This window comes from Lycium ferocissimum, chromosome 8, assembly GCF_029784015.1.
Source record: "Lycium ferocissimum isolate CSIRO_LF1 chromosome 8, AGI_CSIRO_Lferr_CH_V1, whole genome shotgun sequence".
Classification (NCBI taxonomy): Eukaryota; Viridiplantae; Streptophyta; class Magnoliopsida; order Solanales; family Solanaceae; genus Lycium; species Lycium ferocissimum.
The window spans coordinates 21749919-21764834 of record NC_081349.1 but is presented as its reverse complement, the minus strand read 5'-3'; the positions used below and the strand labels follow the sequence as shown (position 1 = coordinate 21764834).

The 14916-nt window shown below is 37.9% G+C and overlaps 1 protein-coding gene and 1 long non-coding RNA gene across 2 annotated transcripts; both read right to left on the bottom strand.

Moving 5' to 3' along the window:
* Window positions 1-4509: 4509 nt before the first annotated feature.
* LOC132067532 (uncharacterized) lies at window positions 4510-7094 on the bottom strand. Its single transcript, XR_009417164.1, has 2 exons — window positions 5744-7094; window positions 4510-5537 (listed from the first exon to the last, which is right to left on the bottom strand). It is a non-coding gene; the product is annotated as an uncharacterized LOC132067532 (long non-coding RNA).
* A 2346-nt stretch (window positions 7095-9440) lies between these two features.
* Window positions 9441-10559, bottom strand: LOC132066132 (uncharacterized). The gene is made up of 2 exons (XM_059459510.1): window positions 10339-10559; window positions 9441-10152 (listed from the first exon to the last, which is right to left on the bottom strand). The coding sequence occupies exons 1-2, from the start codon at window positions 10557-10559 to the stop codon at window positions 9441-9443; spliced, it is 933 nt and encodes a 310-aa protein (XP_059315493.1).
* Between the last annotated feature and the right edge of the window lie 4357 nt (window positions 10560-14916).

The following is a 14916-nucleotide window of genomic DNA, read 5'->3' as shown; positions in this document are numbered from 1 at the left end:
CATCTGTAAGCATTTCAAAAGAATTAATTGAGTGTTCGAGAAGTAACAAATACCATGCCATTGCCCCTTTAGACAATGTTTCCCCAAACTTTTTTAATAAACTGATTCAATTTTGTCCGGTTGCATATCACTGCCCTTCACGGCGCAAGTATACAATGTCATATGCTCTTGAGGATATGTGGTTTTGTCATACTTGGGCAGATCAGGCATTTTGAACCTCTTAGGGATCATCTTCGGTGCCGCACTCGATGGGAACGACAACTGGACATATCTTTTCGAATCTGTCCCCTTCAACATCGGTAGTTCCCCTGAGATCTAATCTATCCACGAGTTAAATGCCTTGAACTCCTTCTCATTCCGATCTAACTGGCTATTCAGCTCCTTTTCATTCTTCTCCAACCGACTGGATAGAGCCTTAAGGTATTGTGTGACTTTCGGTGCCGCATGATTTTCGGAACCATAGTTGTTAGCGCCATTGCCTCTACCTGCCCCTTGATTCATCACTGTGTTCACCAAATCTGCACCGGTTTCACCTTTCTTCTTTTGTAAGTCCGCAATTGCCTTTTGTTTCTTTTCCAGCATATGAAAGATTTTTGCTAGATCCGACCCGGCGACCCTTACTTCGCCCTCAACGCCATCATCGTCATTCAGAGTCAAATCGTTCCCGGTGTGTTTTGATCCCTGAGGGAAAATCGTGGGCTCATTATTTCTTGCCCTGACTTCTCCTGTAAGCAGATCAATCTCTTGAGCAGCTTTGCTGTTCAACAAATCATTGACTTTATTTTTAGTGTTAGCCATTATTTTCAGTTACTTGATTCCACAAAATTGTAAGTGATTAGTATAAGTAATTAGAGAAACAAAACAATATCACAATTATCCTTAGCCCCATGGAGAACACCAAACTGTTTACCCTTAAAAAGGTATAGTTGAATTTATTTATTGGTTTAAAGGATATGTGAATTGATTTGTTATAGACAAGAGAAAATTACAAATAATAAGTAATGGAATCAAGTAAATATGATAAATTAAATAAGGATTGGCCGCTGGAACTCGGAGGAATCTCTTAATGAGGATGACTCCGGTTGAACACTCAGCCTTTAAGAACACTTCCAATGAGGATGACTCCAGTTGAACACTCAGCCTTTAAGAACACTTCCAATACAAAAGAATATAGAGAACAAAGTAAGTATGTTGTATTGCTATATGATTTCTCATGTCTTACAATAGAATGAGAAGCTCTACTTATATTAGAACTATGGGTTGCATGATCCACAAATTATGCTCCCTTAATTACCAATATTAGTGCTGCAATAAAAGGTAATTAAAATGTGACAAATGATAATAAAGGGTAATAAAGCTAATAAAAGCTAATAAAGGCTGGAGGAATCTTGGAGTCTTCGGTAACGTTTCTATAACGGTCACATCTTGAATTACTTCTTGTCTGGCCACAGATTTTGTATCTGGGGTCATCATGGTTGAGTCACCACTGACTGCTCATTCTTGCCCCATGTCACCTCCTAACTCGCCCAAATCTTGGGACCGGTTTTTACGTACATAAGTATAACAAGTTAGTTATACTATTTTTATTGGGATACTAACTTTATCATGACTATAATTACCTTAAAAATGAGTTGATTGTAATAAATATTTCTTATACGGTAGATCTATTCATAAAACTTAAACTCGATACTAACTAGTGTTATCATAACTATAATTATCTTAAAAGTGACTTGATCGTGTGTGTGTTCACCGATCTATTCATAAAAATTAAACTGCGTCAACACCAGTGCCATAGTGCTGGTATTTATTTCTCCTCCTTCTTCTAATTATTACTTTACTACTATTAATAAGAGTCTAGGAGCAGACAGTTGCTTCAGCTTTTAAGTGTGTTTCGTACTACTATTAATAAGAGTCTGGGAGCAGACAGTTGCTTCAGCTCTTAAGTGTGTTTCGTAATTTCACGATTTTTCTGCTTTAAAGGCAATGGGCTTGTGTACAGGCACACATACGGAAGTTATAGTACATGTGGGGCCTCTTTTGTTTTTCCCATTTTAAAACGGAAAAGGGTCATATTTGCCCTTGTACTCTTAGAAATGGGTTATATTTACCCTTCGTTATACTTTTTGGATATATTTACCCCTACAGTCATACTTTAAGATCATATTTGCCCTTCACCTGTTAAATCCCCATGTCCCACATTTATTTTCCTACGTGGCGCCTACGTGGATATCTTTTTCTCCCAATTTAAATTGGGTCATCCATTTAAAAGAATTTAACCCGCCCACCCAATCAAACCCGACCCGTTAATCAAAACAAAACCAAATCCTAATTCCCAAACTCCCACTCGTCCGTCTCTCTTTTCCGGGCCAGCTCCATGTTTGCCGGTGAGCGAGAAAATTCTGGACAAATAATGAACGAAACTATGACGATTCGCATAGCTCCTCCATCCCATTTTTCACTCAGTCTTCTAGCAGTCCACTAGAAGTATCAACTTGAACATAATTCTAGAACACTCCCAAAATCATTACCTATTTTAGACAAAAAAAATTCAAGAGCCTTCCCAACTCTAAGCTTAGACAAATTATCTTGAGCTGTCTTTTATCAATGCACTATCCCATCAGAAGTACCATATTGAACTTAATTCAGAAAGGCTCTCCCAAAATCATTACCTATTTCAGTCAATGTTTCAAATTGAGCCTCTGCAACTCTAAAATCAGACAAATGCTTTTAGACAGAAAAATACAAATCGCAATATATGCTCCTCTCATAATATTTTTCTGGACAGTGAGCAAGAAGACTCACTGCCAACACAAGAAGGAGAAGAGAAAGAGCAGGAGAAGGTGGTGCGTGTAAGAATGGAGGTCGCCGTTAATGGCTTTTTCCGATGCCATCATTGTTGTATAGAATATGTACCACTACTGTATATGTATAGAAAATGTATCATACGTATAGAAACTATATCATTATTATATAATATGTGTATAATAAATGTATAATTAACGTATAATTAATTTATGTTTAATAAATGTATAATTAATGTATACTTACTAATTTTATTAGTTTGTAGTTGATGTATTTTAGTTTGTTAAGTTTTCGATGATGGTTACTTTAGTTTATTTATTTAGTTCTTCTTTTTTAATCCCTAGTAGAAGATAGAAAATAAACGGAAGTTTGCAGCGAACCTTTAGTGGTGACTTTAAAAGTCACCACAAAAGTGTTTTGAGATATTTCGTAAAGGCTAAATCAACGTATGAATATACACATATTATACATGTTTTGAAATATTTTTTGAAAGTTCAATCACTGTATAAGTTTACACATATTATACATGTTTCGAAATATTTGTTGAAGGCTCAATATGAATTTTAACCTTTAGTAGAGACTTTTTGAATTGCCACTAAAAAGAAAAAAAAAATTGGTCTTTAGTGGCGACAAAAAAGGTCGCCACAGAAAGCCTTTTTTTTCCAAAAAGGGGCTTGGGCGGCCAACGCTTGGGAATAGTTTGGGCCGGCCGGCCAACTCACTGTATTAGGCCCAAATGTAGACCAAATGAGGGATTACTTTTGCCTGTTGGCCATTGTATGTCCTTTTCCCTAACTAAATCCCAGGCCCAAGCCCAAAGCCTGATCTGGGTCCATAACATAGCAAGTGCTTTCCTGAAGGTTGGGCTGCAGAATGGCTCTGAACCTCAAGTAATTAGTTACACTTTTATCATAATTTTCACCATTCTTTCAGAATTTTTTTTAGGATAACTATTGTTGGAAGAGAATCTGTTGTTTGTCGGTCCAAAAGGTTATATTTGCACAACTTTTTAAAATAGGAACAAAATTTAAACGGTGGCCTAACAAGGCACATCTGCGTAAATCAGCCATTTTTTTCTGTAGTTACTGAGACCTTTTTTTGTTAATTTTATTGAAGTAGTAATATGTCAACTTTAGTTCTAGTAATAATTAGTCAAATTAACTACCTAATATATAAGTGATAAAATAAAATATAATAGCAAATTATACAGAGGAATGCAAATTTTATTTTAGTTTGCCTTAAAAAATTTATTTTGAATACTTATCTTCCTTTCACTTGTGCAAATTAAAGACAAAGCTGTTAGTAGCACTTTTTGTAATAATGTAGTTGAATGATTTTACAACCGAAACACTGAAATTCGAATTCTTCTTCCACTCTTTTTCTGTATCAATTTTGAACATAAAGGTAAGTGCAAGTGTGATTTGCACCCCCTTTTTGTGTTTCCTGGAGTTCTGTAATTTGACGTGCCGCTATTACAGGACCGTTTTTCAGTTCTAGACATGTCCAATCTCATATAGTTTTTTAGGAGATTCGATTTCTCTCTCCTTTATGTATATACTTTTTTTATCTTAATATACAAAGTAGGGCCAAAGACAAATCTCTTGCCACCACAAGGCAGCTTTAATTAAAAAAAAAAAAAAAAAAAAAAAAAACAAAAGTATTGAGGGTGTATAATTTAATTACCATAAACCCATAATAATAACCCAATTTTTTTTGGTAAGTAACGATTTTATTATTTACCAAGTAATATTTACAAAGATGGAGTCAAAAAAACTGGCAGGTCTGGACATAAGTTCCAGCCTTGCACAAACTCAGGAAACAACTGTTCTTCTACGAACTACTACCTCAAAGTATACTAAACATCGGGATAGCAGTTCAGCTCCTGCAACCTGCGGCCCAACCTAGGCCATTTAGTTCCTCTACAATGCACTTCTTGGATAATGAGTTTAATCAATGTAAGCACAGTTCTTCTCTTACCTTGAAAGATCCTATTATTCCTCTCTTGCCAGATATAGTAGATGCTCCAAGCCAATACCATTCTATATATCTCAGCAGTCATAGTTCTTCCTCTACAATGTGTCACTACCCATAGCATTTCTTGTCACCATTCCATAGCATGTCGTGGAATCCCTTGCCAAATGAGTAACTTTGCCCAGATTTGAGACGAAAGTGGACAAGTAAAGAACAAATTCCCACTACTTTCTTCATGCTCTTCACATAGTGAACACTGAGTGTCTTCAATAGTGCCCCATTTGGCTAGTCAATCCTTAGTAAGCATTCTGCCATATACAGCGAAGTAGAGGATGAAAATCCACCTAGGTGGTCCTCCATTATTGCAAACTAGTCGTCGCCATGGTACTCTTTGGAACTCACCCCTCAACTGCAAGTAAACTTTCTTAATGGAGAAGTGCTCCCACTGTATCAAATTAGTTTCAGTAACCCCAATCTGTGCTAGATATTGACTAGCTTTTAGGATTTTATTAATCACCCCTGATGCCTGTCCAACCTTTACACCCCATATAGAGCCTTGCTTGCTATAGTAAACATGTAGCCATTGCACCCACAACTTGTCCTTCTTCTTGCACAAATTCCATAAGATCTTACATATGGCATCCTAGTTCCACATTTTAACATCTAGAATATTAAGCCCCCCTGCAGATCTTGGGTTGCATAATTACTCGCATGCAACTAGAGCTTTCTTGGGTAATTCTGCTTGTCCTATCCATTAGAATGTCCTACATGTAGCGTCAATCAATTTAATTAGCTTCTTTGGTAACACAAACACTTGGGACCAGAATACTTGAATTGAGAAACGCACAGACTTTATGTGTAGTCCAAGACTGTATCCTTCCCAAGATTCTATCAATTAGAGGCTTACATTGAACCAAAGATATCCTTTTAGTACTCAAAGGAACCCCTAAGTACTTAAAAGGTAGGATACCTTACGAGAAACCAAGAGTTTGTAGTATCTCCTCCCGCACAGAGGCATTCACCCCCTTCCCCCCACACAAAAAAAATATATAGAACTCTTCTCGACATTGGTTACACAGCCTGATGCTTGCGAGAATTCCTGGAAACAGGCATGAAGCAATTGGACTGAGATGGTGTCTCTCCTGCAAAACATTAAAAGATCACCAGCAAAGCTCAGTTGCACTATGTGCATTTTTAGCACTTTGGGTGGTAATTAAAATCTGGATTTTCCTTTAGGGTCTTCAAAATTCTTGTGAGATACTCCATAACTAGCACAAAAAGGAAAGGAGATAGTGGGTCCCCTTGCCTCAATCTTTTTTTTGGCAAAAAATTGAGGTCTAGGCTGTCCATTAATGATAACATAATAGGAGACAATCGTGATGCAAGTCATTATCCATTTTACCTTCTCAGGGAACTGTAATGCAACCAAGATCTGCTCTAAATAGGGCCATTCGACAGAATCATAAGCCTCTTTCATGTCCACCTTGGGCATGCATCAAAGAGATATGTTTTTTCTTCCATATCCTTTGACCAATTCATGACTCAGGAGGATGTTGTCACTGATCACCCTCCCTGGTACAAAAGTATATTGATTTCTCTCCACAAGCCAATCCATGACACTCTGAAGCCTTGTTGTAAGAACTTTGGAAATCAGCTTGTACAACATTGTACAATAAGAAATAGGTCGAAACTCCATAATCTTAGTTGGACTTGGTACTTTTGGCACTAAAGTGACTGTAGTGCAGTTTATAGGATAGTACATCTCATGAGAAGAAATTCAATATTGCAGTGGTGATGTTTTGTCCAATAGCAGGCTAAGCCTTCTTAAAAAACAGGGCATTAAAACCATCACATCCGGGTGCTTTGAGATCACTAATATCCTGAAGGGCCCTGTATACCTCCACTCGAGTAACAGGTGCGATCAAGTGTAATTGTTGCTCTCTACTTAGTAATGGACCATCTTTCATTGTGATTGTATTCACAGCAGGTAGCTCGTCAGATGAGGAACCCAATAATTGCTTATAAAAACCAATCACCTGTTACACCTCGCACTTTCAGAGCATGAGCATGCCACGTACTTCACATATTAACAGAGTATCAGAGACGTCCCATGAAGTTTTGGGAGATACAAGCCATGAAAAAGACGTAACAATGACGCACAGGTTGAATTGCGATCTCGCAAGTCATCACTGGGAAGGACAACCTTGGAACCAAAGGACATGACCATTATCAAGTATGATTAATGATAAATATCATGTATGGCAAGTTTCAGAAGATTTTGGGACCAAGAAAATCGAAGAAAATAAGTTTGTCGAAGATTTGAAAAAAGTTGGCAGAATTTTGGACAGAATTTTGGGTCAACTTTGAAGGGGTATATCTCCGGGTATATTAGGTTTTTAAGGTCTTTCAAAATCCTAAAATAAATTTCGTCGAGTCTAGTTTCCAACGCAACAAACCGCTCATCAAAACGACATCGGAGTAAGGAGTTATGGCCATTTTAGTATAACCCTCCAAACTAGCTTCCGCGGGTCCCACTTGGGAAAGTCGGTTCCACCAACTTTCAAGGGGTACAAAAACCCCCATCAACCCTATTTTTTTTCAGCATTTTACATTCTCATGAGTCCTAGAAGCCTCCTAACACATCCCCCAAACATTTATAGCCTATTAAATCAAGAATTTAACAAGATTACACCAAACTAGTCCATGAAAGGTGATTGTTCTTTCTTCTACTTAATATTGTGGTGAGTTTGGTCTTGAAGAAAGATGGTGTGGCTAAAGTTCTTCAAGTATAAGGTATGTTCTTCATCCTATCTCTTAGGTTGAGTTGATTTGAAGGTTTAGCAAGTCTTAAAAGTGAAAATAGTTATGGAGGAAAGGTCATAAAGTGTTGTGTTGTAGTTGTTGTGTTTAAGGACTGTTTTGAGCATGTTGTGGCCATGTGTTTAGGCTGATTTACAAGTATATGGATAGTATCTAATGTTGTTGGTGCGTTAATGAGATTATTCTCCTTGATTGGGAAGAAAGGAAGTGTGTATTATTGTTGTATATTGAAAAACATCGTGTGGGATGTTTTATGGAATATTTTGGTAGTGATGATGATGTTGTTGATATTAGTATTGCTGTTGTTGGTGTATTGTTGGTATTGTGATTTCGGGCTAGGGATATAAACGGGGGAGATCTTTGCCCAAATTTCGCATTTTTTAAAAGGAATTAATTTGAGGGCTTAAGACAAGCATATGACAATAAGCCTAACAATAATATGAATTCTCTTGAATGTAGATTTACGAGCTTGGGAGGATAAGCGTTAAATGGTTAAAGTTAAAGCGACCGAAAAGGTACGAGTCCCTTTCTTTCAAAAGGCATGATTCCTATGTTATGGTTCCATATGTGTTTCCATAACCTTCTTAATTCCAAAAGTTAGAAGTTCATGATTCTTAAAAGCTTCTTATGATACCAAAGATGAGATGTTTTCTATAATGATAATAAGGATAAAGATGATCCTATTTCTAGAGATTCCAAAGCTTATGGATTTGATGCTATTATGAGATTATTGAGCTTATTTCATGATTTATTTGACTTTATCCATTGTTGTTGATCTCACCTCATAATACTTTTTCCTTCGAGGTGAGATATAACGATGATGATAATTCCATTTCCAATGCTATCCAAGTTCATCGTTCTTGATACTCTCACGACACTATTGATCGCATCTTACGATAGTTGATCCTCTAAGGAAAGATGTGGTGATAATGATAACGAAGATGATGATGTGCTTTTATTTATGTACTCTTACATATGTATATATGTAGTCATGTGTGACACCAAGTCCAGAAAGGGCCAGGTACGGATACTACCGAGTCCCGAAAGGGCCGGATACGGATACTACCAAGTCCCAAAAGGCCGGGTACTAATACTATCGAGTCCCGAAAGGGCCGGGTACGGATACCACCGAGTCCCGAAAGGGCCGGGTACGGATACCACCGAGTCTCGAAAGGGCCGGGTACGGATAATACCGAGTCTATATGGACGGGTACAGTGTTGTATTGTATTGTAAGTTATTGCATAAGTGAGCATGTGGATGTAAAAAGTGTTTTTTCTAGAAAAAGGGTAAATAAGTATGACAAATGTTTAAAAAGGTATTATGAGATCTAAATGGTTCTTTTAACTTATGCTATTCTTCGTGCTTTAATCATGTTATTATTCATACCTTACATACTCAGTACACTATTCGTACTGACGTCCCTTCTTGTGGACGCTGCGTTCATGCCCGCAGGTAGATAGATAGGAGGACTTGATCCGTAGGTGCTTTATCAGCGGACTCTCAGGAGCACTCCACTTACTTCGGAGCTACCGTCTATTTGATATTGGTCCTGATGGTCACAAGTGTTCTATGTAGAGGCTCGTAGACATGTGTGTACAGTTAGACGTTACATAGCCTTATCAGTGCATGTCGTTGTGTAATATTATGGTAGCCCTTGTCAGCTTGTGATGATGGGCATAATTGTTGAAGATTATATAGAGATGTGCCGTTATATTGTGATATATGTCCTCACAGATTATGATATCCATAAGCTAACTTTATGGTCCATCCAGAAATGATTATGAGATATATGTTTAGAGGTGCTCGGTGTGTTAGCTCCTTAGCTCCAGGTGCCCATCATGACCCTCTAGTTGGATCGTGACATCACCTCCCCTTCAATCTCATCTCTAGTTTGTAGCAAAGTAACTGAGGCATCACCAAGCCCAGTGATTCTATTTTGGGCGCATCTATTCCTCATACTTGCAAAAAAATATGTTGTATTTGCATCCCCCAATTTAAGCCATTGTATTCTAGATTTTTGTTGCATTATACTTTCCTCAATACTCATCCATTTCTCAAGTTCCATTTTGGTCTCTCTTTCATATTGTAGCACATCTTGAGGTTGCCCAGGGACAGTCATATTCTCTTGGAGGTGCTGCAACTGCTGCCTATAATGTTTGACCTTAGCATCTACTCCTCTAAACTCAGTAGAATTCAAAATATTAGAATTCAAAACTTTCATTTTTTGCTTCATGAGTTTTAGTTTTTGCCAGATTTCCCTCATAGTGCAAGTTTGTGATTCTACACCCCAAGTTTCTTTTACAATGTCCAGAAAATCAGCATGGCCTATAAGGTGGTTCATAAATCTGAAAGGTCTGGGCTTCCTCTCACCTTCATCCAGACAAGTAATGCATAAGGGAGAATGATCTGAACAACCAGGCTCCATAATCAGTATCTCTGAGTACTGGAGATTTAGCATCCATTCGGCATTAACCAAGCCTCTATCTAGTATACTATAAGTATGACCATTTGTCCATGTATACTCCTTCCAGTAGCCCTCAATTTTGTCATTCCAGTGTCTGTTAGAAAGTCATTGAAATCCCTCACCTCAGCCTCCTATACGGGACTACCTATTGGCCTGTCATCTTCTGATAAAATTGCATTATAATCCCCCATGGCTAGCCAGGGGGGCTTGTATTGTGCTATGTAGTTGAGTGAGTTCAGCCCATAATGTCCTCGTATCTTCTATAGTGTGTAAACTGTACATGGCTGTAAAATCAAACACTAGATTAAGTGATATGACTTTAACTACTCCATGAATGAGTTGAGCAGTCATGGAAATAGTTTCAGAATCCACCAAAGTACTATCCCACATAATCAAGAATCTACCTCTCGGACTGAAAGCATGATTTGCTACCCAAGACCAAGCCGGATTGATCTTCTTCATTATTTTTCCAGTGTTCTGTTCCTTGAGCTTGGGCTCCATTAAAGCTAGCAAGCTGACTTTATTAGTTCTGAGAAACAACTTGACCTGTTTTTGACTATGTACCTTATTCGACCCTCTTATGTTCCAGGTGATTAACTTCATAAGGAAATAGATGGGGTTAAGACTAGTATCTACCACCAAACACTTTGGCCGCTTGTTGTACCACCAACATGGCTAGTACCACATTCTTGATTTCCAAGCCTGCTATTATCATCATCCAATAAAGTAAAATCATTTTGTATCATCAATTCAGTACTACCTATAAACACCTGTTGTGGACTTTTAGCAACCACCTTGCCCTTTGCCTGCACTCATCTTTCTTCTTCATTTTGCCTAGTAGGAGCTGGCTGCTCTTTAGGCAGTGTAGTGCCAGCAGTGTCCTGCGTTTGCATCTGAGCGGTGTCTTGAGATTTATACTGCCAAGTAATCTGCATTCTTTGATGTTTAGCCTTGGAACTCCCTGTAAGTTTGGGTCTAACTGCTTTCTCAACAGCCTTAGGCCCTGGGATTCTCTCAACAGGTTTGCATTTATGACCTACAATAAGGCAAGTTGGACAAAACTACGGTACCCAATCATACTCAACCTCTTGAATAAATGTCTTTCCATTAGGATCTTCCACCTTGATAGTTTTGGGCAAATCCCTTGTAACATCCATCTCAACGAGTACTTGTGCATAGGAAATATGATCAATCTTCATGGTACATTCGTCTACATACAAAGGCACACCAAGTCTGCTACTTATCCTACTCAGAGTCCTATCTCCCCAACAATTCAAAGGAAGATGTGGGAACTTCACCCAAATTGGTATAGTTTGGAGCATCTCTTTATTAAAATCAAAATCAGCTGACCGTACTTTAACAATTAGAGGCCTATTGTTTAGCTAGTGAGGTCCTGAATATAATACTTCATCTCGATCGTCGATGCTGTTAAATCGAACTAGAAAATAACCATCGTTATGGTGAAATACCTTTGGTTTACTTGCAAAGTTCCATTGTCCTGCGATGAAACGCTCCATAGCTCCAATAGACGGATCTGCACCTACCACATAGATGATTAGGTCCTGTTGCCAGGGGATTGTCTCTTTTTTAATTTCATTCTTGCATAGCATGACCACTGGCTCACCATTTTGATCGTTGTAGGAATGAAACTCAAGCTCATCCCCTTTGTTGCCATCCGATTCCCCTGAAACAAATTCGCCCAATTCTCTGTTCTAGGTCCTCTTGAGTGAGTGGGAGCCGATGTTGAACTCCATTTGTAGCAGCCGGAGCTTGAAGTCCAGACCCAGGTGCAGTTGGACCCTTCAAAATAGAACTCATTAACCACAGCTATTTTCTGTCCTAGTTCATCTGGTTTAGTGTCACCTGTCGAACCCGACAATGGAGGCCACTGTACCGTTGGGGTTTTTGGTGGTTCCGATGAAATCACAGTTTGGGTTCCAACTTGACACACATCGGTCTCTGCCGGTGGCCGTTTACCGGTCTGTGCATTTGTAGCATCCTTCCTTGGCCTACCCCTTGCCATTGCTGGTTCGCGTACGGTAGCAAACTCTAACTTACGCTGAGAGCAAAGGGAGAAGGAAGTTTTTTTTTGCAACTATCAAGAGATAAAGCTACTAGCCTATTCATTTCCAGAACTCTGTTTTTGGCAGGAGATCATACTTCTGGAAATGAGCTTCAGTTTATCATCTCTTGAACACACTTTATTCATATTCTTTTTCTTCAACGTGTTGAAGGGGAAAAGACATACAAAGGGAACACTAGTAAACTTAGTGCTGAAGGGAATATATAGAAGACGTACAAAAACACATATCTGCTAGCAGATATATTATTTCTTCACGTACACCAAGCTAATTGTTAAAGGAGAACAGAAATACAAACACAATACTTAAACAAGAAACACCCACTTTTTTGAAGCATGTATGCATGTATGTGTGTGTGTGTATATATATCTATATATATATATATATTAGAATGGCAAGATGCCACATGTTTTGCCTCTAGAATTCTCGAACGGGTTCGTTTTTTCAACGGAGATAAGGCAGAGTATAAAGCCAGTACGACAATCACTGCTGGTCTCACCACGATCGCCACAACCTCCCATAACATGCAATTTTGAGGTTCCAGGCATATCAACTGCATCTTTTAGGATTAAGATCAATGCAAGAATCCAAAAACTATAATGTAAAAAAACTATGTAAATATAAATTGTACGTACGTATGTGCACATAGAAACACTAAAGTGCACACAAAAAGCTCATCATGATATATGCATTATATTAACATATACATAATTACCATATGTATATCTTAATGAATGATTACTTTCATAAAACTATAAATAAAAAAATTAGAAAAGTAAAGTTACGAGCCGATAACCAGGGCCAAGAGAACAACGAAAAAGATAGCAAACTTGTTCACTTGAGCCATATTCGCAAATTAATTAACATTTAGCTAGTAGAAGAGTAATGTGTGGTGATTTCTTTCGTGGAGAAGGATCCTATTTATAAGCCTCCAGGTACACTAATTGTCACGACCCAGCTAGGGGCCATGACGGGTACCCGGAGCTACCCCACCGAGCACCACTTATCATGCTAACTATCATTCTCAACCTGTACACACATAATCCCCAAAATAACGCTTCCTATGAACTGATCATAAAATATCTCCCAAAGCATGCATATACGCACAAGCCCTCACGGCTACAAAAATGATATACAGAATATACACTGAGAGGTAACATGACAATCTACAACCCACATATATGTATCTACGAGCCTCTAACTGGAGTACTGAACATAAGGACGGGACAGGACCCCGTCATACCCAAATATATACACAAAAGAATATATCAAAAAGTGGCACCTCCGGAGTAATAGGGTGCTCCCGTAAGCTGCTGACAAGACTCCTAAGAATCCGATCCGTCTCCCTGTCTACTTGTGGGCATGAACACAGCGTCCATAAAAGAAAGGACGTCAGTACGAGCGATGTACTGAGTATGTAAGGCATGTATAACAACATAATGAGAAAAAATATAGGAAATATAAGATAAAGGGAAAACCTGTGCATATGGCCTCTTCAGGCGGAATCATGCATATTAACTTTCCTTTAGCATCTTTCGTACATGTACTTATATATATATATATATATATATATATATATATATATATATATATATATATATACATATGTCCATATATAGCCGCGGAACTTGCGGCACGATCCATTTATCCACAAATCCAGCGTCCGAGCATCCCGCGTCCGGGATGGTATAATCATATCAGATACCAATTGATCACGATCCATTTATCCACAAATCCAGCGTCCGAGCATCCCGCGTCCGGGATGGTATAATCATATCAGATACCAATTGATCATGTGGTTATGTGTCTATAGCGCTCTGGCCCTTTTCCCCTTTATCCCCTGTATTCATGCTCATATATCCATGTACATCATAGAAATATAATCAATTAGCAAATGATCATGCGCCTATAGCGCCTTCCCTTTTCCCCATATCTCATGTATACATACTCATATATCCATATACATCATATAAATATAATCAGTTATCAAATGATCAAGCATTCATGCATCTATAGCGCCTTCCCTTTCCCCATATCTCATATATATATATATATATATATATATATATATATATATATATATATATATATATATATATATATATATATGAGTATTCTAGCTAGAGTTATAGCTTTATCGGAGTGACATAAGGTTGGTAGCCTCCGATTCCATGATGGAGTAGTCTGGATCATCATGTCTCACCTTGAAGGAACTGACATTATAAGGTGAGACTAGCAACAAAGAATATCGTCAAGGAATCGTGTAAGAATCATTGGCTTCACAACAATATCATATCATAAGCTTTTGGATCTTGAGAAATGAAATCATCACTATCGTCATCATTATCATAAAACATGTCTTATCTCTTTCTCATAAGAACTATCAAGAATCTTTATCTTTCATCATTTTGGAATACAAGAAGACCATGGAAACATATATAGGAAAACATTCTATAGGAGTCATGCCTTTTGAAAGAAAGGGGGACTAGCCTTACATACCTTTGCGTCTCTCCAACTTTATCAATTAAACGCTTTTCCTTCAATGTTCACGATTCTACCTTCAAGAGAATTTGTACTAAGATTAGATAATTGGAAACATGTTTAAGCTTAAGCTAAAGCTAATGAAAATTGGGCAGCATCTCCTTTGTTTCTATAACTTTCTCCATATAATATAACAACTCCAAAACATCAACAACATACCCACAATATCATAATCAATGAACTTCCGTTAAGTTGGTCATTATTCAATTCCCAAAATTCCTTCTCAAAGTCATTCA